This window comes from Accipiter gentilis, chromosome 2 (genome assembly GCF_929443795.1).
Source record: "Accipiter gentilis chromosome 2, bAccGen1.1, whole genome shotgun sequence".
Lineage (NCBI taxonomy): Eukaryota > Metazoa > Chordata > Aves > Accipitriformes > Accipitridae > Astur > Astur gentilis.
Window position 1 is genome coordinate 17,107,617 of NC_064881.1, and position 27,921 is coordinate 17,135,537.

Here is a 27,921-nt window from a genome sequence, read left to right on the forward strand (position 1 = left end):
TAGCCACAGCCCCGCGGAGCCGCCTCCGCCAAGGTGGAGAGGGCGGGATGGCAAGGGACGCTCTCGGGCTGTTGGAGAGGACGCGAATTGAAATGCTGAGCCCGAAACTGCGCCTCAGCATTCACCTTTGCCTGGCGCTGGCCGCCTCGGTTAGGGCTTTCCCTTCCTTCCGTCAGGACTTTCTCCGACAAAAGCTGCTCTGTCGGCGTTTACAGGGCCACGGCTACGGGCTTCCCCTGCACCACGGGCCGCCCTTCAGCCTCCCGGGGCCCCGGGAGGCCGCGGCTCCCCGAGGCCGGTGGAGGTTGCCCGGTCTGCCTCCAGCGCGGGCGAGCGTTGCCGAAACCTTTCCGCAGCTAAAACCCCTTAGGAATTCACTCGACGGACGCATCTCTGCTCAGCCAGCCTTCGGGGCTCAGACAAGCAGTTCTTGAACGCGTCCCTCAACTCGCACTGAAAACTCCCTCGCTGGCACCGCGGGGTGGTACGGGAGAACCGGTGCCGGACCGCCCGGGGAGCAGGGAGACCTGCCTTCCAGCCCCGGCTCCCCGGGGGCTCCTCTTTCATTCCTCAGTTGCCAAAGGTGCGCCGATTGGGTTCAGCACACAAGTCTGGGGATCGGCTCTCCCGCAGCCCAAGGAGGTCTCCTAGGTCTGCCTGCCCAACCGATGTCTACTCAGCTAGGACTTCTGACTGGACCACGTTACTGTGGGCCAACGACAGAGAGGACTTAACGGTAGGTAGGTCTCCTAACTGCCCGAGACGTCCCAGCCATCCTAAATTAGCGGATCACGAGAGCTGTGCTCTTCTTCTCTGCTCGAATGTAATTAATGAGACACAATTATATGGGTTTTTTTACTTTCTCGTTGACGCACGCCGAGTTCAAGCCTCCGTGCAGGGAAGCCAGTGGAGGGAGTTGGAAGAGAAGCGCTGGAACCCCCATTACCATCTTTTGACAACTCCCAGTCCAGCCTGCTGCAGGGTGCAGTTGGAGGGATTGCGTAGTGCGTTTGGAGAGACCACCCTGGCTGCTAACGCTGTTACCAAAGAAGAGGTGCATTAGATGTATCTAAAAACAGCCCAATCAAATAAACAGATACAGAGTTTGCTCTTTGCCCTGTCAAGACTTTCTCCCACCACGACTCCTCTGTTGTAACCACAAAGAGATCCAGGGATTATTTTCTTGTATCAACCCACTGTTTAAGTCTAAAGCCATAACAAGCTGTTGCAGCTGTTTCTTCTTATTCTTTCCCAGATAAATGTCTGAGAATTACTTTCCTGCCTTACCTGCCACAGTATATTTCAAAACTGAGAAACACCAGAGTCACAGAAGAGCCAGATTTCCAGTGTGATTTAGGTAAGAAAAAGTTCTTCCAGAGACAGAGTGATGTTTTTCCAGGTACACTTTGCTCCCTTCATGTCAAATTATTTTCTGGTTTTACAGCTACAATTCAGCATGAACATTCATGGTGTTTCTTTCCAGTTTGTTCATTTTCTCCCGTTCCCATTTCTGTATAAGGACTTCACAAGCATGTCTGCTGGTACGGCGAAGTGCGGTTATTGGTACTGCTGACAGACTAGCAGAAATGTTGCTCGTCTGAGTAAAACAGTTACAGTGCAAAGCCATGCACAGGCCTTATCTGGTCAGGTCCTGCTGATTCCAGCTGTAGCCTGGGAGCAAATCAAAGGCGAGACACAGCCACGGGAGAGTAAAAATAGGTTGAAATTCAGAACTTCTGCTTCACAGGGAAAGCATCCCAAACCCAAACAAATATTTTGCAAATTTCCAATTAAATAATGTTTTCCTTGCTTCAAATGCATGGTCTTAGTGTATTGTAGGACTACAGCACATTCAGCAGTTATGTCAAATATGTTATATTACAGTGTAGCAAAAGAATTTTTATTGTATTTTCCAAATTACTAAAGGTAGAGCTGCTTCTTAACACTGGAATAGTAGAACACATCAGTGCCTCTCCAGTATGCTGTAAGAAAGATTTTAACATTGAAAAAGAAAACAGGACAAACATTTTTAATTTCATCTCTCCTTCCAAATTGGCTGAGCAAAGTAGTTTAGCTTCCAAAAATGTCGTCATAATCAAAGTCCCATTTTAAATTACAAAGTTTTTTGATGAATATTTTCATTAACAACCCTAAAACAATAAAAAAGTTTAAAATTTGCTCTCTACCCCCTTTAAAATTGTCTTCTCTTTAGATTTTTTCATCCAGAGCCATAAATCCAAATATTTAAAAAATATATGTTGGGTTTTTTTAATCACAGAATTCTCAGAGGCAAGTTGAAAAAAAGAGGCTTAAGTGAGTTTAATATTCCATTCTCCCAGCTACCACCAAGAAGCAGACATCCACTTTTCTTGGTAATAATTACTTTAAAAATATATACAAAATATATATCAGAAGGGCTCCATTCTAGCATATGTGCACACCTAAGTGTTAGAGCATAACAGTAAGACTTAGCCTTATATTATTTAGACTTAAGTCTTTTTAAAGACTTAGATACTGAGATCCCGCCATAATTCCATTTCACACCTACAGATATGTGAGGGAATACTTCAAAACTATTCCATTCTAGATCACAAGATAGGTGTTCAATTTGGAAGGGTCTCCGTTAGCTCAGCCACTCTCACTCTAGGAAAAGAGAAAGGAAAATGAGGGTGTGGGAGGAGAACCCCAGGAGATCTGGCTCACAGTTTTCCCTCGCTAGCAGCCACGTGAGAAGCGCAGCGTTGCAGCCAGCACGAGCGAGTGGAGTGGGAGCCGAGCAGGCTGAAGGCTGGCTTTGTTGGAGCTGAAGTGTGAATATTTATGCATCAAATGACAGAGTGAACGATTGCACTCAGGGGGAATCACAGACTTAAAATGCAAGGGTTTAGAGCAGGCCAAAGAGTGGGACTGAACATACATGTATGCAGCTGGGATGTAGCCAAACTATTACAGAATATAGAAAGTGAGAGAGAGATTAGATCCAGAGAGAGCGAGACCCACTTTGCTGTTTCACCAGTGGAAGACTTTGATAGGGGTTTGGTTTAGCTAGACGCAAGTTGCTTGGCTGCAGGATTCTTTGTGTGAAACCCCATGGCCTTTGCTGTACAGGGAATAATTCATTCAGGTCTTAAATATTTTATTTAATGTACAATAAATTAAAATCTTAAAGCCAGAAATACTCAGAATGTATGATAGTAAGTCACACTAAAAATCCATTAAACATTTTTAAATGGGTGTGTGTAAGGCAGAGGGAAGTGTACAGGTGGAAAGGCTTCCTCAGATAATGTCGTGCTATAAAAATCAGGAGGTGACTTCCTAACACGCTGCATTGAGTCAGTAATCCAGCAGCTGCCACTTTAAACATGTTTACCAGAAGTATTGACATTCATCTCTGGGAACTGCCTAAACAAGAAGCAACATTTTAATCGTATGCTTTTCTGTCTTCCTCGACGTGAATATCATTGATGACGACAGCTAAAACATGCTTGGTTAATGCTAATTTCAGTAATGGATTAATAATGACAGCTACACGTCAGAGCTTTATTTGTTGTTTTTCTTATTCTGATGGCAAATCACGCACTAGCTTTAACAGAAGCAAGTGGCACCTCAGGGTTATAATACCACTCATTTACTACCTTAGTTTTGGAAATCCATTTCTTTTATAATAAAGATAAAGATCTTGTTGTTCAAAGGTAGAATGCTTGCAGGAGTTAAATTCATTTGAATTATCTTTATCAAAGGGCAATAAAATACAAGCAATAACAAAACACACAAAACACTGAATGCAAGAAGATAGATCCTGATTTCCTTACTCAGGAAAAATCCCTTTCTTATTTCAGAGAGTGTCTGAAGCATAAGATGCTGCAGTGACATTCATACAGAGAAACTCCATTAGGAAAGGTTTTATTCCAGGGGCAATTTACAATCTGGGCTTCCCTTTACTTATCTGTACGTTTGGAATTTTCCTATATCAGAAGTCTTGAGCATTCATTTAATTACTCAAACTAGTGCAAAGCAGCCAAACTCAAGTCCTACTTGAAGCAGAATTTGAAGTAAAATTAATGTGTAATGGTCCCAATCCAAAAATTAATCAGCACAGATATCATTAATCTTCTTGTGTGCCTTCTTTCCTAACTATTCCACATTATTCACCAGAACGGGGAAAAGTCCAAATCATAGAAATTATTTTTTAGGACTACAGATCTTCTCAAAAATCGTGTGCTAATAGCTCCTTTCTCCTTGAAGTAAGAGACTATAAGCATGCCTCTGCATAATTGCTAAGAGTATCTTATATGGAAAGAAGCAGGTACTTGGGTATTCAGGTCACAAACTAGGTAAGACACTGGTTCAAAACAACTCCTTTCTTGAGGAAGTTTAAGAACTAGGTAACCAAGTTAGCCTACCATGTGCTGATGTTTTTACATGCCTTTAATACAGAGCATTGCTTCTAAATAAATAGGCAGTCCCCCTTATTTTTCTGAATGCTCTTTAAAGGCAGTGTTAAATTCAACATACTTAATTTTGTCTTGTTTGGAGATTACAAAACCACAGATAACATATCTAAAGAGACACCAGTACCTTTCTTTGTAAGCTTTGAGGAAAAAAAAAAAAAATCCAATAATGGCCAAATCTTCACATCCTGTAACTTCTGGCTTTTAGAATTCAACTTACTTCTGCTGTTACTTCAGATTCCTCTTCAACCTACATCAGAGAGATCAGGGAGGACAGATGAGATCTTCATGTCAGAACCACACCAAAGCCCCTGTTGCTTCTGTCTTCATTAACGCTTCCCAGGACCACACAACATTTTTACAAAATTTATAAGCAGTGTTATCAAAAGCTGCAGATTAAAAAAAAAGGTCTTTACCTGTTGTGAGGATCTCGACTGATGCAGTGAAAGCCCTTTTTTTCCCCCAGTGCCAAACCTGGGGCCAGACTAATCTGAATAGACATAATCTGACTATTTGGGGTATTACACATTCCTTTATTACAAAATTGACCGACTTTTTCCACACACAAAAATGGTGACAGTTAACAATTTTTTCCACATAAATTTATATCAAATACCGATATTTTCAAGTTCCATAAGAAACAAAATCTTAGTAACAATCAAAGCAATATCTCATACAAATGAAATCAGATAAGACTCAGTCTTTTATTCCAAAACATTTTTCTACAAACTATGTGTAACTGATTATAGTCAACTTTACTGGACATGCAATTAGTGATTACTATGACAGTCTAATATATTAACTCTCCAAGAGAGGAAGATTTTACTGCTCCAAATCTCATTCTGAATTAAAAGTATTAGTCTGTTACATGGATCATTTCACAGCTGGCTCTGATTTATGTCGGTTTTGATGCAGCAATTAATTCTGCTCAGAATTAAGAGAACAGAAAGATGTAGTCAGTCTTTTCTGTAGTCTCTGGTTACAGTGTTACTTGATTGAAGCAGTAAGGTTTAAATACATCTTTTTTTAGCAGTGAACTCCTAGAATCCTTCAAGGCCACGTGACTTAAAATAAAACCTCACTGATTTCTTTTCCTAGCAAAGTAAAATGTATTGTTTACAGTCACAATATACATTTATGATTTAGTGACTGCAAATAAGCAGGTTCACATACTAATTGATTCCCCTCAGAGCTCTGTTAGTCAGGATAGCTACTTTGCACAGCACACAGAGATAAAAAATCATAAGAAAAACAAGGAAGAGCATTTCAGATCCCCTTATTTTTATCAGTTACACTTAGAATTATAATCACATACTTTCCCATATTAACAGATCATGTATCTGAATCCTTATCCTCAAAAATCAATGGGCACATCTTGAACACTGACTCAACTTTTTGGTTATGTTTTTCCCTTTCTGCTCCAATCTCAGTACTTTTGGATTGTGTGGCTTTTATAGCTGTATCACAGGCAGTTCTATGCACTGCTTTATACCTGCATATATAAAGAAATAACGTGGCATTAAATTAACTTACACCTTGCACTGTTTTTACTGTGACATTTAAGAAAACCAGGAATTTTTCATTGGTTACTGATTTCACATTTGAACTTTAGATCAGTAACTCAAATACTGTGTGTGTACACAGTTATTAAAAAGCTTATGTATCTATACGTATATTCTGATTATGGTCAGAGCAATACCAAGGGGAGGTGTTCAAGCACCGATGCCTTATTTTTTTCCCTTTTGGTCCTTCTAACACACCAAAAAGCTATAACAGTACTGCAGATTCCTGTGAAAGCATCAGAATCTTTACTCATACCTGGTCTCACACCTCCTAGGTCCTAGGAACAGTTTTTGTTGGGGAGAAATACTACCAACAGTAGATGATAATCAATTTAGGAACCACTAAAGCAAATCTGACATGCCCATGTCTTTGCAACTGGATGGGATGCATCCCAGGGTGCTGGAAGTGAATTTGAGGAGGTATAGCTGTTATTAAGTAAACTAGTGGTTGTAATGCTGTCCTCCGAAAGGTAGCATCTCATATTGCTAGATGAGAGCACAATGATTGCATTTTCACCTCAAGTTTGTTAAAGCAGCTGCTTTTAACTTTTCAGATATGGGAGTGTGCCTACACAATGTGAGATACAATACAGGAAGGCAAATATTGAAACAGTGTTTATATCATTGCAGTAAATTAGTTTATTGGAACTGACTTCAACTGACTATCTTCCAGGGTTATATTGAAGTTATTACAGAATTGATTTATATAATCCTATTCAAGTAGCAGTCTTTATTTTAAACCTCAAATTACTTTTTAAATCTCCCATGCAGGTAATCTGTTTTAAAAACCTGAAAACACAGCATTATTTCTTCATTTTGTTAATTTGAGTCATACTTTGTGTCCATAAAAGTGATTTTTATAATTTTGTAAATCAGTTCAATAATAAAAATGTGCAATGCTAACACAGCAGGCTAAATATGCTATGAAATTTTGAGGTTTTATCTCAACAGTAGTCTGGAAAAGTACTGACAACAAAGATCTAATGATAGGAGAAAAGTAAACACTGCATACTGGATGTCTGTTTCATTTATCTAATAACTGTTATAGTGAACATGTAATACCTGAAAAATAGATATGCAAAGTTTTGAGATTGCTTTTTCCACTTTACCATCCTAAAGCAGTACTTAATTCCTGATACAGTTTTGATGGAGCTGTTTACAAGATGCAACTCTCTCTAAAGTCACTGAATAGCTCACTCTCTGTGCATTCTGTTTAAAATGTTATTGACCTATGGTTGGACTTGATGATCTTAAGGGTCTTTTCCAACCTAAATTTTTATTCTAAGTAAGTATTAATGTATTTTATGTAGAAAGTTTCAAACAGTCTGGGTTTCAACATTCTTGAAAGTGTGTTACAGCCTGCATACCCAGATGTGTCCCAGTAATTTTTTGACCTACTACTGGCTGACAAGTTGCATGTGCCATTTGGTCTTCTAAAGGTCTAGGAAATAGCATGTACCTCCTGGAAGAGGTAGCAGACCAGTGCAAGGAAATGTGCTCCTGACAGCTTGCCAGTCAGAGGCATATACCTCCCAACAAGAATGTGTCTATATGATATCTGGTCATCCAGACGTGTAGGAGTATGTGTGGTCTAGCAGGCAATCTGCTCATCAGGAGATGCTCACTCTCTTTCGGTGATTTGAAAAAGCATTTTTTTCTTTTCAAGGGCACAGTGGGTCTATCAGTGCACATGTTCTGTTACTGTATTTTAGATCTTTTCTTTTTCCCAGTTTTGGGCACAGCCAGCAGTACAGAGAACTGGAGTGGGGAAGCAGGGGCACAGCTAAAAAGGGATGCCTTTTATCACTGTCTTTAGGACGCTGAATGATGCGGCAGTGTTAAGTACTACAGATTTGGCATATATTAAAATTACTTTTTTTTTTTTAATTACCAGTACTGAAATTTAAGTTTAGACAGAGGATAATGCCATTTGTATATCATCTTGCATGTTTGTAATGACAAAGTTATATTTTTCCTTCTAAACAAATTATGAATTATCACGGGCAAATCATTCAGCACAACATTCATCAAGGCTATAATTATGGATACAGAAAACACCATGAAAGTACACGTTACTGTAATGTTAATTATGATCCTACAAAAGCACTGAACACTCACCTTTGCAGGTAGTGCATATCCTCCAGAAAAAAGGGAGCCAACCACTAAATGGGCTGAATTCCCAGCTGAAACCTCACATGGGCCACAGTAACCAGGAACTGCTAATACCTGACCTCCATTCAAATGGCTTTGCTTCAGCAATACTATTTAATTTCAGAACTTCACTTCATCTCTTTATCCCTATGCTTTATCTAGCATTACAGTGACTCTTCATATCCTATATCATGGCTGAGTAATTTAATGGCAAGTAAATTCCTTACATTTCTCTTCCACAGCCTTCATCACTAATTGCTGACTGATACTTTCTAGACCTCACTGAGGAGATGTTTACATTTTTCCTCCAACACCATCACCAAGGAAAGGCAGTGAGATGGGTTATAGCTGCTGGAAAAGGCACTCCATGTCTGTTCAAAACATGCTCTCAGGTTTGCCAAAGTGCTCCATTTGGTATCTCCACATAGGTAATGCACCTTATTCTGAATACAGTTGGAGTGCTTGTAGGCTATTCAGTGGCTAAAACCAGCTCTAGGGTGCACAGCTAAAACTGCACTGGTTTGTCTCTTAACTCTGTATTTCTCCTTTTCCTGGAGTCAAGGCTGAAAATATATTTTATTTTTGAATTTTCAAAAGTTTGTTGAAATTTATATTCAGTAAGAGAACAAGATTTATGTTACCTGGAGGTAACATATTCCCCCACCCCCTCAAATATGAGAACTATATTCTATAATATGAAACAAACATATGATTGTAAAAGTTTTGCTTTGGGTAAACAATCAGAATAATGTCAGTATCAGCACTCCCCAAAAAACTGTCATATAATAGGCCTTAATAATTCTATTTATTATGATGCCAGTTAGAGTCATATAAACAAAAGCCCAGTATAAATGCAGAACATGTACATTCTTACCTGTTATCAAATATACATTACTTTATAGGTTCCAGACCACAGAAATCACCTCAACTCAAGGCATTTATAAATATTTAATAAAATAAATAAATACCATGTTGATAAGAGCACCTACCAAAGAGCTAAGAGGAGGAGGAACTAACATTCCTCACTGCAACTTCCTTCCACTTGAACTAGAACTTGAACTATGCAGAATGTGCACGGTGGCTAGGAGAGTGGCTTATGATTAGTTGGCACAATCCAGTGTACTTAATTATACGCTGACTATATCATTTAATAATATTACCATATTGCTAATCACGTAACATACACTGGAGAGACAAAAGGTGACTTTCCCACCAAATTCTGTGCTACAAATACCTACTACAATACTTAATTCCACAAGTAAGGAAATGTGGGCAGAAACTGCTGGTTACAGGTTAAGTTCACAACATCAAAATTTCAACAACTTCTCTGCTCAGGGAAAATTAATAATAGTGTATCCCATTGGAAGGTATTGGGTATCTTTAAAATAGTTAAGTGATTTGTTTTCTTTTAATTACTTCCTGCCAATATCCATAATTCTCTGTAAGTGTTCAAAACTAACTTAAAATCCAATATAAAATTGCTATTGTTTTTATACCATTAACAAAGAAAGATTAATGACATATTTCAGTAATCTAGTAATAACTGGCTTTTTTCATTGTTCGAGCTGTATGTAATCCTCAGTGGATCTTAGATGTAGGTTAAGAAGGTATTTAATGCCTGTTTTTCAGTTGCCAAGGTCAAACATCACCTAGCATGTATAGAGAAAGAGGAAACATCTGTTGGGATAATTTATTTGACTAACACAGAAAGTAAGATTAAAATTCACTAATTTCTTTGGTGTGATACTGAATTTCAATTAAACAATACAGGTATTTGTTCAGTTTGACAAAATTTCCTTGCTTTACATGTGGGCACATTTATGCATATCCCTAATTACTGGATCTGGCAAGGGAATACTGTGATTTGTCATTATTTCGTATCTGCATATACTCTGAGAATGAATATTTCTGTATTTTGAGATACATTTTTCCCCCAAAAAACATTTTAAAGAATTCACAGACCTTTAAGTAATTCCCAAGACTCTTTGGTTTCCATGGAATTCCACTAGTAACAAGATTAGAATACGTCTCAAGATCAGTGATTACACATGAAGTTGTCATGTACAGCAACCTTCAGGTTCCAAGATAAAAGCTCTGCTTACAAGTTTTTTGAAAATATTAAATGCATGTCATCTGATTCTAACCTTAATGTGAATCAGAGTAAAATCTTCTAGACTAATTAAAAAAAAAAAAAAATCACTCAAATTGTTTAATTTGCAAATGTAAATTAATACAAATATAGATATTTTATTCAAATCAGGCATGAAAGAAGCAATCTTTGCCTTTCTAGGGTCAAAAGGGATTTTAACAGGGACAGGGTTGTACTCCAGATTCTTAACACTGGGAAAATTCTTGTCAAGCAAAGAAGCTCAACAATGCTACAGTTTTTAACATAGTAGAGTAGAATCAGAATGCTTTATTTCAAAGGTGGTAGCGGAATTTCTTACAGTGAAGAAAATAAATTTCTGGGAGGTGCTGTACACATATGTTTCATCATTTATTAGAACTAAGGAGAATGGTAAATGAAGAGTGTAACTTTATTCAGCCTAGCCCAAAAGACAGAATGCTAATAAAGATGAAATGCAAGCTGACAGAACACTGAGCATGTGGACGAACTCATTTTACAATGGAATTAAAAGAAAAAAATGCACGTTTGTATGGCATAAGTATTAGCCTGTACCCCTCTGAATTTCACAAGCCTGGATTATGCACTGGAAGATAACCATGTAGTAGTACTATTTTGTGATAACTAGTGCATTGTTCCTGCAGTTCTTGTTTTTAAACTTCTCCACTGCTATGTGCCTTCTGCAGCAGGAAAAAAATTCAAGAATGGGCACATATATGACAAGTTCAGATTCTTTTTAGGCTGGAATATATCCATTGTCATATGAAGAACAAAGATGATACTTTGGAAGAGAGCAGCTCTGTGATTTGTAATTCTTCTTCCCTTCTCAAGGGAAAGGCAGCGAATTTTAATCAGAACAAATAATCAGTAGGGACAAAACTAATGGAATGGAAAGTGGTAAGTTGTCAAGAATAAAATAGTATTAAATGTTGCTCTGTTAAATTTTGAAACACACTAATAAATTCTGATTTGAATGTAGAATAAAATGTTACATATAGTAATTTAGTTACAAAAGAATACCTATGTCAGTTGAATTTATTTATTCATTTTATCTACAGCATTGCATAAATTATGGGGTTTTTTTGTTGGCCAGTACAGCTGATGAATAATAAAACAGTTAGGTTAAAAGTAGCGTTAAAATTTGGAAGGAGTGGTATTAGGTCCCAAATACTAAACTAAATTATTACTACAGGTAAAAGTGGAAAAACTATAGGTCCCAGACTTCAAATCCCTATGACCAGATTTTATTTCCACAAACAGTTGCATTAGAGTTCACAAGGCTGCTTATGCGAGTAAGGAATATATATGCTAAACTCTGAATTGTTTAAATTCATCTAATGTCTAAATGTCTGTAAGGCACACACATCAGATTGTCCTTCTTGATTATCTTTATGGTCTTGAGCTGATGCTACAGGAAAATGCTAATCAGGTATATAACACACTGGAACATGTCTATCAGAAGTAAGCTAAATGATGAAAAGTAATTGTTTCTCCTTCTGCATATTACTGTGTGCATGGGATCAACCTTCACCAACGTTGTTGACAGCAACTATACTTCCAAGAATTAACTCTGATATTATTTTACCTTTGTGGAAGACTACATTCAAATGCATATGACAGAAACTAGTAACACTGGAGTAAAGTTATTACTATTAGCTAGTCTACTGATTTATAACAACAAACTGAAATCTAACATGGTTAAAAAAACCTGAAACTGATTTCAGATTAAACTCTACCTTCATGTACTCATTTTCTAACTGATTCAGTAAGAGCTGTACAAGCAATAACCAACAGAACTAAGAGGAATATGTCTGAAGAACATACCTGAGTTTTCATCTGATTTATTTTTTTCCAGGATTCTTGGCAGAGGTTTTCTTTGAACTGTGTGCATCTCAGACAAAACTAAAAAATTTGTTTTTTCTTTCACAGAGTGACTGTAGTGGAAGGGAAGAATAGGATAAGGTGTTTCAAAGTCAGCTGCAGAAAACAAAGAAAAAAGGATTAATTCAATATCCCAAGTCAAACCATATCTATTTTAATATTCAGTACGATTGATCAACGGTTCCAATATAGCTTGTTAAAGAAAACAGTGTAATAAGCCTTAGGGTAAAATGCCCCAAATTTGAAAACTGAGAATGGAGTACTTTGTATGAAATTATGGAAAGTGCTGCAAACACTGATGAAGGTGAATATTAAAGCAGGTATTCCCATTTAGGTAGAGTTATTTGAAAGGGAGTAAATTCAATTCCTTATATCAGTAGTTATTCAGAAGACAGAATATTACTTTCAGAACCATTGCCATTCACATATGGCTTCCAAACACTGAGCAGACTGCAACTTTCTTGGGGCTGGGGTTGAGGCTGACAGGCTGAGTGCTTTTCACTTTATGTCTTCAAAAATAACTGATCTTCATGAGATTTCATGAATTAATAATTGGAGATAGTATGACTATAAAGAACATGCTTTCTCTCCCAAGTTAGGTATCACAGTTTATCTTCTGAAAGCAACAGTGTAACTGCCACCTATTTTATTTTATAAATATGGTCGTTCAAACCATTTTGAGTAATTTGAAGTCAAATATCTGTTTCCAAATCCTGCTGTTAAGTCATTTAAGTTTTAATCTGCAGTCAACTCTACAACTCTAAAACAACCCCACCCCACCATTTTTTAAAAAACTCAAAGTTTATTTCAGGTTTTGCTTGAGTTTTGAAACAAATTTGTTTTCCTACTTCAAGAACATGTTGCCTTTTCTTTTAGGTTTAAGGCTTTTTTTCTCCAAGACTTTTTTTTCCCTTTTCAAGTTTAAAACTTTTACTTCTGCTAGACATGTATCTTGTGTAGGCCTTTAAAAAGACTGGCAATTTACACAGATCAAATAAGTATCAACAAATAGATTTAAAAAGTCTGTTGTATTTCATGCATATTTATTCTAGAATGCCCAACACTTTTTCTTTTATTTTATTTAATATAGAAAGTAATCATGAGTATTTAAAAACATTCAAAATGTACTAGCTACTCCTTTTGATAATTCTGGGAGATTGGGATGGGAGATAAAAAACACCACGTGAACTAGTGCTAAAATTAAATTTTATATTGGAAAAGTTCAATTTCTACTCCTGTGTTTTGGTCTCACCACCAGTACAAGTCTCATTCTTACTATATTTACTGTTAGCTGCTATTTTATTGTTTCTATAACATTGCAAATAAGCATGAAGTAATTGATTAGTTTGCTTACAAAAATGTAGATACGCTGCATGTTCATTCGTCATTCTTTCTTTGTTTTTTTTCCTGGCAGCTTTGGAGGCTTTCCAATTCATTAGGAACTGTCTTTCCATGTCTTTAATTTCTTTCCCATCAAGGAATTCTGTCAAAGAGAAGAGAACATTTTTTGCAACACCCGAAGTTAACTAGAAGGCTGTACAAAGCTTTATGTAATGTGTTCTATATTTGCTCTCTTCAGACCTTTTTTGCTCTTCTTTGTCTTTTGGTAAGAAGATACCCTGAACAGCTTGGTACTCATATTCAAGCTACAAGAGTGAGTTGACACATCTTAATTACAAAAGAAAGTATCTATTATTCTTATAACTTTCAAGGGAAATATATATATTTCACATTTGGTTAACATGCAACACCTTATAGAAATTTCTGAAAAAAAGCTATGATCTCACACAAGATATATATAAATGCAGAAATTCAAGTTAAGAGAGAGAAACTGCATGTCTTAGGAGTCAAGGAAACCCACTGATCATGAAGACAGACAGACAGATTTGGCTCTTTAAGGTTAACTTAACTCACTTAGGTGCCATAAAGCTTATGCTCCATGTTTCCTTGGTTGCATCTGCATTTTTGAGTAAGACCAAATGAAATACCTCATTTGGCCACAAACTTAGGTTGCATTAGAACTGTCCTAAGGCACTGTTATTTTCATTGTGCAGATAGGCTTTTTCTTTTTCTTAATGGCCAGTATTTTGTACACTCAGAAAAAAGAAAAACAATTTCTGTAGTTACAACTTTTAAGATAATTGCCACCTTCATCCAAAAAAGTAAAAAATTAGCAGGTATTTTTTACTTGTTTCTACAGTATGAATACTTACATATAGAAGACTAAGTTGCTTTCTTTTATGCTGGAATTATCTCAAAATAATAATATAAACTGCATCATAGTAAGATTAACATTAACAAATACATTCATATCAGAAGTGTAAACTGCTTTTAAGGACAAATGTTATATAATAAATTCAAACACAGTAAAGTATAAACTGTACAACTGTAACTCTACAAGTAAAACACCTAAGTAACTACTACTGGCTGATAGGGGAGTAGAATAAACTTACCTTTGAAAATCAGTTTCACAACATTTGGAATATAAACACAAAAAAAGTCTTATTGTCTTACAACAATCTCACCAATCATCTATTATAAAATGAATGATGGCTACTACTAATAGCAAAAGCTAAGCAACACAGTTTGTGCAGTTGATTACATAAGCAGTTTTAGCTACATTACCTGTACATAAATTAAAAATTCATCATTTGACATAAATATCTATGGCAGTAATTGTGTTTACATACACAGTGCAATTTAAGAATGATTAATGTATTGATTATCTTCTAAAACAGTGAGGGTTATGGGTGGGTTTTGGGGCTGGCTATTGGTTTTATTTTTTACCTAAAGTTCGTGTCTGTACCACAATCCTGTCCCTGTACTTTGGTTTGTGGCAGATGGGGTTTCCTGTAAGATCCATTCTGCGTAGCTTTGTCCATTTGTTTAATACAACTTCCAAATCCTACAATTGATACAAGAACAGAACATTGTGATTATTTTTCCCCCTCAAGAGTAAAATTAAATAATAATGCAATTTGTTCAGTGAGGCCCAAATCCTGTACACAGAAATAACTTCAATGAGACTATTCATGTATTAATATGCACATTAAGAATGTGCATTTTCAAATAGAGTGGTGTGTCGCATTCCCTGAATATATCATAATTGCACAGAATAAATGGTGATGCAGTTGGAAAACTGCATTTTTAAGGATACAGTAATGCCAGCTATGGAAAATTACCACTACAATCCCACTTATAAGCACCTAAAGCTGAGGAGTTCCCAGCCAAAAAAATTGTATATGTAATAACTGTTAATGCATGCCCATGGTCTCACAGAACCCTTAGAGTATTGGTGTCCAATTAGATTTTGAAAAATTTGTGGAAGTATAAATACCTCACACAGAAACAACAGACTAAAAAAAGCTAAAACTTGTGCAAACCACAGTAGACTGCCTCTCTCTTTATATATATGTAAAACTGTATTTTACCAGAGAAACAGTAATCACCCCCTACATAACTGTGGGTGGTCGGTTATAGTATTGGCCCAAATAGTGAAATTTTTGAAATATACCTTTCTCCATCTGAGTTTCTACCCAAGGGCAGTATGACCTAGATAAAACTTCTGTCTTTTAAATACAATAAATTCAAGTTAAAAGGATGCAAAGCTTAGCAGATTGGTCCTTTCTACTCAGATACCCTACTTTCTGAAATACTTTATTTTCAAATTTTCACGTAACTGTCATTCTTGATAGGTTTCCTTATGTGTGTGAAAAGCTTAAGAAGGGATTAAAAACAATCTGTATAAATACAAGAGGAGAGAGAACTTATGTTCTACAGTTGTAATAATTTGGAAAAAATCTACTAATCATGATGTGACAGATTCTAAACTGCAAAGCCTGTAGAATTTTGTAGCTTGATGCCAATAATGAAGTATCTAGCAATGCAGATACCTTTCAGCTCCTTCAAATTTAGAAAATCACCTGGGTAACACAAGCAGGGAGAATTCTGGTTTTGCAGGCTCTACTCCCTTGGTAGAAAATCCTCCTGGGAATACTCTATGGGTTATACAATACAAGCTTAGAAAAATCACATGGAAGAGGAAGTGGCAGCAGAGCCTCACGCCTCCAAACCATATAATTTTTCATCTATCCTCTATTGTTATCCAGTGATGATAATGTCTTTTAGAAAAATAGAGAGCAAAAGCCTGGTTCTGTGAGGAGCAATACTGATAAAAAAATCCAAGAAACTCTGAGGACCAGTCCGCATGAAGAAATGTTGATAAATCTCATAATGTTTCACAGCAAAGCTTTATCAGCATGTATCAGAATAGCAATATGATAACCCCCACAGTTCAGGTGCTAACACTTAATCACAAACACAACAATTTAGGGGAAAAATATTTTGGGCTAGGCTTATTAAAAAAGAAATAGCATGTAGCAAGTGTATTTATTTATTTATTCTTACCTGAGCATTCAGGCATTGTGACTGAAATCTGTAATGTAATTTCTAGATTTCACTAGAAAGAATTTTTTCAAGTAATAGTTTTGCAACACAAAATTGTCTATTACTGAAATAAAACGTATACAGTTTAACTTTGATGAATGTATACAAAGAGTCCTGTAGATTTGTTAGCTGTTACTTACTTGATAAATGACCCAGAACATGCTTACTCCAGTGTATGTTTATCTAAGAGCACACTAATCTTGTGCTGAAATATGATTACCCTTTCGATACGCTCTAGTTGTTCATTGCCTTCCTGTCTCTAATAAAGTGCTTTCACTTCCCAGCCTTTCAATAAGCTGTACTAAAGGGACCAGACACTCTTCTGGGCAGTCTCCATTTGATAAATGATCATGTCATGCTATCACTTTGAGGTCTGCTACAAAATACTGACGAGCAAATTATATTCCATCGGGGTGGGGGGAAAGGGGGAAGGGCAAGTGCCTTAGTAGGCAGCTGTAGTCCTGGCAATAACATTCTTACCAATTAACAATGGCCATTTAAGAATTGATATTTGACCAGTATGCTCCAGTTTTTATCGGAAACATCTAGTCCAACTGTCCTAACTACATATACAGACAGCAATTTGTCACCATTTTGATTACCTGTCATAATCTATTTCAGAAAATCTATAATTCTTCTCTTGTTTCTGACTCAATTCTGAAGCGAATGAATTCATCTTTTGTGATATCCTCTTGTCATAATCAATACTGGGCAGAGGTTGAATAAATTAAAGACTTAGGAAATACAGATTTTTATAGGTATTTCTAGCTATATTTTCTCTATCTATCCAAATACTCACACAAGTCATAATCTTCCCAAACCTAATGTAATTAATTAATAAATAATATTCTGGCTTTTTGTAAACAGGAATAGTTGTGGTTTTTTTTTAAAATAGGAATAGTGTTTTTAAAAAATTCCCTTAGTATTCCAACCTAAATACACTGCAGCCTAGAAGTCCTTGTGAACCTGACTAAAGTAAACCAGAAGCTCGATAGGATAAATAAATGAAGAAGCAAGCAACAAAAAACAAAGAAAAGCCAATTCTATTAAAATCAGTTATATTCTTGATAACTGACCTAAGACATGCTTTTTACATATGGTAGCTAGTCATGGTAAGCTATTTTGCATGAACTGAGAAAAATGACTTAAATTTTGTTCTGTCTACTGTTCAGACTGCATTATATAAACTTCAGTCATGTGAAACAAGGTCATATGCCTTGATGTTTGTTAATTCTTAGCAATGCCCTGAATTAGCCAGAACCTGAAGTGCTTGAATTTACTAGCTGTAATTTTCAATTACACTGAAATCAACGTGGCATTGTTGAAAAGCAAGGGAGTATGGGTTTTCATAGTAATGTGAAAAATCAGAGATAAATGTTTAGATATAAAATAATTATACAAAAGTGAGAAAAATCTACATGAGAAGATTGTATTTCATGCATTTCTTATGCCTTTCACGTTTCCCTCTTTTGCAAAATTCCATATTATTCCTGCAACCATCTACCTCTGCTACACAGATCACTGCTGTTGACCAGCACTGCTCAGACATGGATGGCTCCTCTACAGCTTCTCTTCCCACTGGGTGAAGCAGAGCTGTGTACAGAGCTCTCTGACACTTCTCTGTCACCGCCACGGTCTGTGATCAATGCCAGACATTGCTGGGGATGTTCTCGATGGCAGTGATGGGGAAGCAGGAATGGCAAAACAGGGTACAGACCTTCTGGCATGAAAAAGAGGTATGCATCTGAGTTTTGAAAACAGAGAGGCAAGAGGGAGGAGAATGGAGGCAGCTTGTGTGGGAATGAAAGAGCCTCTACTGCGTGTAACAAGTTCAGCCAGCAGAAGCAGTTAAGTATATGTAGTACAATTGTATACCCCCTAAAATCCTTTCAGCTATCACAGTTGTAGAATAATGTAAGCCATGGAACCATGAAATTCAGGGCTGTAAAAAAATTGAAACATACTCAAAACTTCCCTCAGCTATTTTTTTCTTACAGTTAGTGGATATGTAAGATTGTTCTCCTGCTAGGTGTTAGCTGTAAGATAAACCCTCTTAAGTAGAGCTAAAACTGACTTTTTTTTTTATACTTTGCATGGCCTACTGCTTTTTCAACAGTTTGGGGTTTTTTATTATTTAAATAAGAATTTATATGAGTGACAAGTAAAGCCTACTAAAAAGTAATCTCTAAAACACAGTAATTGTAGCTGGAAAGTTGGATATCCAGCTGCATTACACTATATGTTAGACACATTTGATACAGTCATTAATTTTACAGGTCTGCAAAGATATGAATAGAAATACCCTATCTGCTCCATATTTTCAAAACTTGGAGATTGTTTAGAAAACACACAGGACAGTCACTTTCAAAACTTACTAGAGCTTGATCCAAGTGTAACTGACAGCAGCAGCAGCTAACTCAAATGCTAACCACATGATTTTTCAAAAGCTGTGACCATGTAACATGGAAATCTAGATGTCTAATTGATTTGGGTAAATATTAACTCTGGTCTTCCTGATGATGAAATAATGAAATTTAATAGTGATTAAATAATATATACAGTTACTGAATAATGCACTCTTTGTCCTCTCCTTATTCTCTTTCAGAAGATACTATGTTTTCCTCTGAGACAGTAAAAAATGATGTCTCTGAACTGGCATCCTCATTCTTACAAATAATTGGTTCTTTGGCTAAGACAATCTTCTTTTAAGATCATCACAACTGAAGTTTTTTGTATTTATAAGAAAGAAAAAAGACAATTAAAAAAAATCACTGTAATGTGTTCTATTTAGAAAATCAATCCTTTTCAAAAGGGAATCTTTGGAGAGACTACCTATTTAAAAAAGCTTACTGTTATTTTGATGTAGCCAACACATTCAATATGGTTTTAATTACCCAGCAAAGGCCTACATGAGTTGTATTTTGATATGAATTCAATCAAAACTGCTGGCCAGAAACACAGCTTGAAATAAAATACATTAATAATCCTCTAGTAAAAAAGAAATGCATCATTCAACATTTTTTAATATTAAAATGTAAAAAATTAAGAGTTCAAATAAAGTATACAAATAAAGTATATTGACCACCTAGATAATTGACAGATTATGCACACAAAATACAGGAATCTCCTCATTAGTAAACAGAACTGCCTAATTTAATGTAAAAGATATTAAGTGTTCTAAAAAGTAATAAGAATAGTTATTTTAATAATTACTAACAAATGAAAGTTAACTTTTCTAAGGAAATAGAATGTATATGAAACCCAGTAATGAAACAGTTTATTTTAATCAAGGCTGTGTCTTGGTGATTTGGGCCATGATTTAAGCCAATTCATTTAGTATTTATTAATAAAAATATAAATTTAAAAACCCCAGAACACTAATGCCTATGGTTTATATTAAATTAAAACAGTGTTTATTAAGTCATTTATAAAGTTTGTTCCATGCCTCCACCATGCAATTATGGTGTCAGCATACTGTTCAACATAAATTTGATATTCAGTTACTAGCATGACATTAAAATTATTTTTTTAACTGCTCTTTATGTCAAGAAGTAGAAGACATCATAACTTATAAAATAATGAGAAGTGTCAAGGCCAATACTCCTGTTCCTTTTTGAGAAGATAAGCTGGAAGTTTTTAGTCTAGAACATTCTGTTTGAACTACATTCACTACTGCAAATGGAGGAGCAAAAATACTTTAATTTCATTTGTTTTAGCGGCTACTGTGAAAGTTAGAGCTCTTGCTTATGAAGATGTATCTTTCCTTAGCAGAAATTTATGAAAGAAATTAAATGTATTCTTTCATGACAAATACTTCTTATGCTACTCCAGAAACAATAGACAAAAAGTCATTTTGATATTAGAAGGGCTGCAAAATCAGCTAGATGATCTGATATCTAAGAAGTGGCTTTTATGTATGTTAAAATAGAGAATTAAAAACTGTAATATGGTAAAATATTGCACATTAGTTAACAAATAATGGCCACATCATCTTTGCAAATTAAGCCACTGATAGTCATTCAGATGGCCAAAATATACACAGTAACTCTACAGTTTGGCTATAATATAATTATAGTTATAAATTCCATGCATTTACTACTCAGTTAATAGATAGATGCATGCACAATTACCACTTCATGTAGGATTAAAAGACATTTGGACATCCTAGATAAACGGTTCTCCATTTTTAATCTCAACAAGATTTTTGGATGAGAAAAGACAGCATGCTTGGAAAGTCAGAGGTTCAGTAAATGTAGAAGTAAAGTCTATTTTTACTCATCTATTTAGTGATAAAGACGAATTTGACTAATTTCTTATCACCCATACTAAATAGAACAAATATTTATTTTAATACCTTCATATGTTGAAGTTGATTGTCAGCTGCTTTAAGATATGAAAGATTTTCCAAAACTGCCAGTTCTTCTAATTCATCAATGTTGTTATTGCTGATATTCAACACAGACAAAGATTTCTGGAGGAAGAAAAGCAGAAAAAGAAAATTATTTTCTTCATGCCATGCCATGAGTCAAGTTGTAAATTCTTACAGAAAATTCTCTTAAAGGAAGAACAAGCATATGAAGCAGAAACAAGCAAATACAACTACCACATACCACATTGTTTTATGTTGGCTTTCCATCTTGTCCTAAAATGCTGCTTATTCTGGTTTTGAAGTCAAACCAAAGTAAGATTATTTCTCAATTATTTCAGGAACTCTTAGTAAATGCAGAATTTTTGTTTTTTCCCTAAGCATGTTCAAATGCTTTACAGAGTTCTGCAAATGCTACTAACTCTACATTTGAAGTATGAAACAGACACAGAAATTGACTGCCTTTTCTAAGGTTACATCTGAACTGCATAGAGCTGAAATCCATATCTGATACACACATAGTCCCATTTAACAGCTAGGCTATGTTTTTTTTCTTTCAGGCTTGATCCTACAAACCTCTCTGTATACATACCTCTATTCCTTGCCCTTTCTTTGGAACACTAGTGAGTCACTTAATGCACTTTGCCTTTTGTAACAGACAATAGTTAGAGAGATCTTTACATTCTAGATAAAAAGTAAATGGTTTTCAGGTGTTTATCTCAGGAAATACTTAATGTAGTTTCATATAAAAGGAACAAAAAGCTTATATCTCTAGAAGATGAAAAAGGACACCTAATCCAGTGAGTTTAGAATTATACCAGATATGGGACTTCCATTAGTTAGAAAATGTCTATTTCAGCAGTGTATACAGGAAATGTAACCCCCTTCTAAAATCTGACCAAGATCTACATTGTGGGCAGAAATTACCAGTATCATCCTGATACACACAGCGCATAAACTTACTCTCCTCAGTCAAAAGATTCATGATATTGTCATCATCAAAACATCCGCTTGTGGTACACAGAGAGCTATATGGTCCCATGTTTTTGGCTCTTTCATCTCTCATGGCATTAAGAGCCAGAAACAGATAAAACAAGATTAAGTAAGAAGTGATGTCTTAAAAGAGGGACCAAACGCTTTGCACACGAAGGATAAAAATAGGATGTTTTTACATGTAGCTTCCACAAAGATGTTACATGGTCAAGAATACAAAGTGTTTCTTACAAAACCAAACCAAACCCACACCAAAAGACCTTAAATAAAAGCAACAAAGAACAAAATGCTAGTGACTCTAGGCCAGGATGCTGAAAAATACAGAAGTATATGAGTTATCATCCTGGGAAGATTATAGCTATATAAACTCCTTCTACTTTCGTCATTTCTCCAATATAGAAGGAACAAAGTAAAAGTGCTTTCACAAGAATGGCTCATTTCTATTAACGGAAAATGGCCATACATGTCTTAGATTATGTAATGTCAAAACAGAAAGAATTAGAGCTAGGTCAAATGTTTATGATATACATGTGAACAAAAGAACTCACTTTGCAGCAAGTTCTTCATCTTCACAAAAAAAGCTCGTCAAGCCCTGACTACACTTTGGGAGATAGAGCAAGATGAGGTTTTTGTATAGAACTACATCCATTAGTAAATAAAGTCTTTTTTTTTTTTTAACCACTTCAACAATACATTTGGTGTTTACTGAGCAATTAATATGTTGAAGGAAAACTTCAAAAGCTGACTTTCCTGAAATCTTGACATACCACAACGTAGAAAAATTGCAGACCTAAAACTGAATGCTTTTGATTGTATTGCTTTTAATATCCAGGAAAAAAAAGCTGTTGTACCTTTTTTTTGGCCATTGCATTCTCTAGAGAAATACAAAAGGCATTAAATAAACTAATTTAACAATCAAGTCAGAGAAATACCAACAAACTAATTCACTACAAACTAAGCAGACTAAGACAACTAACAGTGATAAATTCCTACCCCTTTTTTACTTTATTCACATTTTGTTGGTATAGGGCATCCACATATTTCCTTACTTCCTCTCTCTCTTTATTCTCATTTCCATCTTTCACAGAAAAATAAATGAAGAAGTAGAATCTGCTGGACTCCTTGCTTATGTGAGAACTGGGATGGAAGTCCCTTGGTAGAATTTGAAAAAATGCCACCAACTGGCAGAAAAGGAAAACACAGTGATCAAGTCCTAATCACTTATTTTAAAAATACTGATCTAGTGATTAATGGCTCATTGAAATTCTCAGAATGTACTTACTGCCAGGGATCTAAGAGATCTTGGATCAAAGAGAAGCTTTTCACCAAGAGGGAGATGTTGATTTTCAATATGTAGCTCCCTTATTTGTTCTATTTTATCCAAACCCTCTACTACAGTGATGCAGTTGCCCCCCAGATACCTGCAGAATAGAACACAGAATAGATTTAATATACTTTGAAAGTAAAAGCAAACACTAGGCCTCAATATATTAAAAAAATATTTTTTTTTAAGCATTGTTGACTAATACCTGGAAATTATAATAGAAAAAGTAAATAACCTAGCACGTGAGTAGAGCATACAGCTAACAGATCTAAGTGTTTTTTTAGTGGTTTTATATATTGCTACTATTCTTATAATTATTAATTATTATTATTATTAAATGGCTGAAACAATAATTAAAATACAAATAAATATGTTAAGATGGTATGTCATTACTTGTATCATAGAACACTTAATCAAAAAAATAATAAGCAATTACTTTTATTTGAAAAGCATAATTTAAGAGCTGAAAGGACCTTAATGGCTACATCATTTTTTAATTTCTTAGTGTAATAATTATTCTTTCACTAGTAAAATAAATACATTATTTTCAACTTACAGTTTTTCAAGGTTTTTCAGCGATGAGAGATTTTCTATACATGAAATACAATTGTTCTGAAGGTAAAGGTGCGTTATATTTGAAGCAAAGTCCAAGTTCTGGATTTGACTGATTTGGTTATCATATAAATATAGCACTCTAAGATTTTTACACAAAGAGAGGTCACCCTGAAATGAAAAAATAACAAATTAATGCTGCATAGAGTTCACTCACTGCCTGCTTCTGGAAGCTGTTGACTGCTTTTAAATTTAAGCTCTGCTGCATGATTTATATATTTTCACCTTTAATAAACACTTTGAACAACTATTTTTCTTAGAAAAACTGAGTTAGTGTCAGTAATCATCAGATTTAAGACTGAAATCTGTCATTAATATTCTGCTGTACAGAAGCTGAGGACTACACCCATCATCAGCAGGTACTTCACATCCTGTGTGACTTCATTGCCTTACCCACCTTCATCAGGTGGATTTCAGAAAAGCACAATTGTTAGTGTAGTTGTCTCCATCAAACCTCAGTGGTGTAATGGAAACCAGTTCTTGGCAAAGGAATACCGATTTATATAAAAACTAGCACTTCAGTGTATTTTAATAAACTTCCAAGTCCTAAGATTCCACCCAAATGTCAAGTTTCTTTGAATGTATTCCTCTTAAATAACTAAAAGGTCACATGTTCTTATGAGGGTTTTTGTAAAACTTTTCTATGGCATCTGATGAACCAGTCCCAATAAAATGGACTGATCAAATTAGTACCTTGCTATGGCTGTGCACATTCCTAGGAGTGGGCTGAATAAACCCATTTGCTTGCATGAATCTGTTCACATAAAACAAACTATTTAATCTTCTTGACTGAAATCACACTTTTAAAGCAGAAATCCACCATATACAACAATTCAGTTGTTCAGGGTTCAGCAATTTCAAAATGTGCTCAGTATGTTGAGGGGATTTGAATTAACTCAGGACTACTGAAACCTGTATAAATTTCCTATTATTAAACTCAAAGAAAGGAGGACCGGGTTAAGTTTGCAGGTTTAGTCTTTGAAAATGAAAAGGTCATGGATTATTTTTTAAATGAACAAGCCCCTGGGAGCAATTAAAAAAAAAAAAAGTAGATTTTAACCTGACTAATTTGAAAAAGCCACTACACCAGTCCAAATTTGTTAATCTCACTTGGCTTATATCCTGTTCCTGAACTCCCCTTTCCTTTCTCAGACTTCCTCTGAAATCTAAGGAATAAATCACAGATTGAAAAGATTGTGCTGCGAGTTAACAACTCTTTGCAAAATTCCCAAGACTAGAAAAAATATGGCATTAACGAGAATAAAATAAGTGTTACACTTAATAGTATGTAATATCATTACTACTTCCCTTAAAAAAAAAAAATCTGATCTGCAAATTACTAGTTTCTTACATCATCTTCTATTCCACGGTTCGCATTTTTAGAAAGGTAACCATCAGTAAATACAAGTCCTTAAATAAAAAACCAAACTGTTGCTGCAAATATGAACTTTGTTTTTTAACCTCAGACCTAAAGCCTCCAAGAATACTATAGCTAGATTTCAATAGGGCTAAAGCGCTGTTGCCAAAAGTCCTACACCTACTGATTCAATGGCAACGGCCTGGCTATATTCTATAGGAAAAGTGTCATGTCTAAATAATTAATTTGAAATATCCTCTTTCTCAAGTGGCTGAAGAGGTAAGCAAGCGCAGTTATCACTTCCATCCTGGTAACTTCCTGAAAGCTCCTTTACAATGTAGCAACTGTACGAAATAATAAAAATAGCAAATTGTTTTGTTTTTTTTTTAGAGCTGCAGATTTCTATAATAGTTCTGTGAAATACTGCAAAAAGTACTTCACTTTAACACTTCAGTTAACCTCTCATGTAATTGCTTACATGGATTTTCTATTTTAATTAATTAATGTCAAAGATATTTAGTGTACTGATAACACCCTTCTTGTCTGCTACACATGATATAGGTTTACAGTTTCAGGTAAGTAAAATACTTCAACAAGATTTTTGCCACATAAAGAAAAAAGTGTCAGGTCAGTAATAAGAAACCCTGCAGACTGTTGGAGTTACAGTCACCTGCTTTGATGTTTTATATGAAAAGTTACAGCTGAAAGTTTATTTTCACATTTCAAATGCCATGCATTTAAAATCCATTTAAACACTTCTACGTACAAGCAGTGTTCCACACAATAACAGCAGTGAATGCTGAAGTATGTTTTTAAACATGTATTAATAAGGCTTAACTGCAAGTCAATATAAATGTTAAAACATAATATAGCTGTTATAAAATAGAAAATTGGCTTTGCTTGTTTGTCTTCCCAACTATAAACAACTCATCATAACAGTAACTACAAAACATTTGAATAGCCAGGTTAAATGAAATAAAGAAAAATAAATCTTACTATTGCATCTATATTTTTATCTGATAAATTCAGATGAGTTATTTTTCGCAGATACTGTCCAAAGTCCTCTTCATTGCGATTCTTGTGATTGACACTTTTAGCAATTAGGTCCATTGTTAGTTGAACCATAATTCTGTAATAGGCCAAACCGCTCTATTGCTTCTTTTAATAGCGTATTGCACATGCTCTTGTAAGTAGTTTTATAAAATGCCTTAAAAACAAAAAGAAAAACGTTATACTACTTGTACCCCAGGTCTTCAACAAAGCTTACATGTGTACTTCAAATGTGATGTTTCCCCACCAGTTCCACTTTTGCTTAGAGTGACACATTTATGTATGGTCTTTGCTGCTTATAAAAACCTACCCCTTTCTTGCTGTCATTTTTTCAAACTGTTAGTGTATTAAATAACATTTAAAATAGACTGTTATATTCGATTTGTTGTTTCAGTGTGCTTAAGAAGGTTGTACCCTAGTCTTCATCTTTTTCATACAGAAATATGAGCACAATGGTCCACAGCAGAAGTAATTCTCACACCTAAATAACTAATTAATGGCAGCTCATAACCTGATTATTAGATAGAAACTACATCACACTCTATAGCAGGCTTTACAGGCTGTGAGAAGTGGTATAAAGCTACAGTACTCTTTATACATCTGCACAGCCCTTTTGTCATGCACACAACTGCATGTGCATTTGTTATGCACAGTGAAAAACTGAGTTTTTCGCACTGAGGCATACTGTAAAGTCTCTCACAACAATACCAACTTCCTTTTTTAAAACTATGGCCATTGTTCCAAGTGTAGTTAAGAATCAGCGAATGGGGTGAAGGGAAGAAGGCAAGACACGTATTTCAGACTGGATGTTTAAATGGTCTGGAGGTAAAAATACCCTAATGAATATAACTTAACAACTTAGAATAAAAAGGTTGCTTTTTTAGCCAGTACACAATACATTATGTATTTTAGCCAATACACAATACCCCTACATCAGCGTATCAAAACAACTGAGGAGACAGCAAAAAGCATCCCAATCCTAAAACTCATGCAGCCCCATAAACCAAGGCACGGAGAATCTTCCTTGCCAGTATCCCATTTATGAGAAACTGAGGAAAAGCAAAGACTGCAACTGCAAAGACAAAAGAAACTTCCTTATGTATAAGCAAGGCTAAAGCTCACTAGTTCCCCCTTATCCATGTGGGTTTGGGTTTTTGCCTTTTTTTTTAAAGGTGGGGGAAGAAAGCGAGCTGGAAGGACGTTGGTTTTTGGTTTTGTTTTGTTTTGTTTTTTTTTTTTTTTTACTGAGAAGTGTGTTTCTTTCTTGCTTTTTAGATACAAATACCTTTAGGAGCCCTTCCTTAGACCTTCTTCCAAACCAAGCAGTAACAGCAGAGGAAAAGCCGGGCTGCCAGAGCGGGGGCTTCGCGTGAGGCAGGACTCCCTCGATCCCCCAGCTCCTAGGGCCGCGTGATTTGACACCGTCGTCCCCTAACCCCGCAGCAGAAAGCCTGGACGACGACAGGGACCAACCGTCACCCAGCACACCCCGTGAGAAGGCTGCTTTGATGTCCCTGCCCGCCAGCCAAGAGGGACAGGTAGGGGGCAGGATCCGCTCCCGACGTCCATCCCAGAAGGAAACCACCCCACGGCCTACCCCGAC

General features: G+C 35.7%; 1 protein-coding gene across 2 annotated transcripts; it reads right to left on the minus strand.

The window, feature by feature from the left end:
- Nucleotides 1-2,310: 2,310 nt before the first annotated feature.
- Nucleotides 2,311-27,665, minus strand: PPP1R42 (protein phosphatase 1 regulatory subunit 42). 2 transcript variants are annotated; one of them, XR_007508809.1, is made up of 10 exons: nucleotides 27,604-27,665; nucleotides 26,265-26,475; nucleotides 23,856-24,022; nucleotides 23,258-23,396; nucleotides 20,971-21,087; nucleotides 14,958-15,075; nucleotides 13,525-13,653; nucleotides 12,114-12,266; nucleotides 4,579-4,701; nucleotides 2,311-3,402 (listed from the first exon to the last, which is right to left on the minus strand). XR_007508809.1 is itself a non-coding variant. In XM_049822825.1 (9 exons), the coding sequence occupies exons 2-9, from the start codon at nucleotides 26,391-26,393 to the stop codon at nucleotides 4,697-4,699; spliced, it is 957 nt and encodes a 318-aa protein (XP_049678782.1). In that variant the 5' UTR covers nucleotides 26,394-26,475; nucleotides 27,604-27,665; the 3' UTR covers nucleotides 2,311-4,696. The 2 variants fall into 2 exon arrangements, 1 of the variants encoding a protein (XP_049678782.1); XM_049822825.1 differs by having other exon boundaries at nucleotides 2,311-4,701.
- Nucleotides 27,666-27,921: the final 256 nt, after the last annotated feature.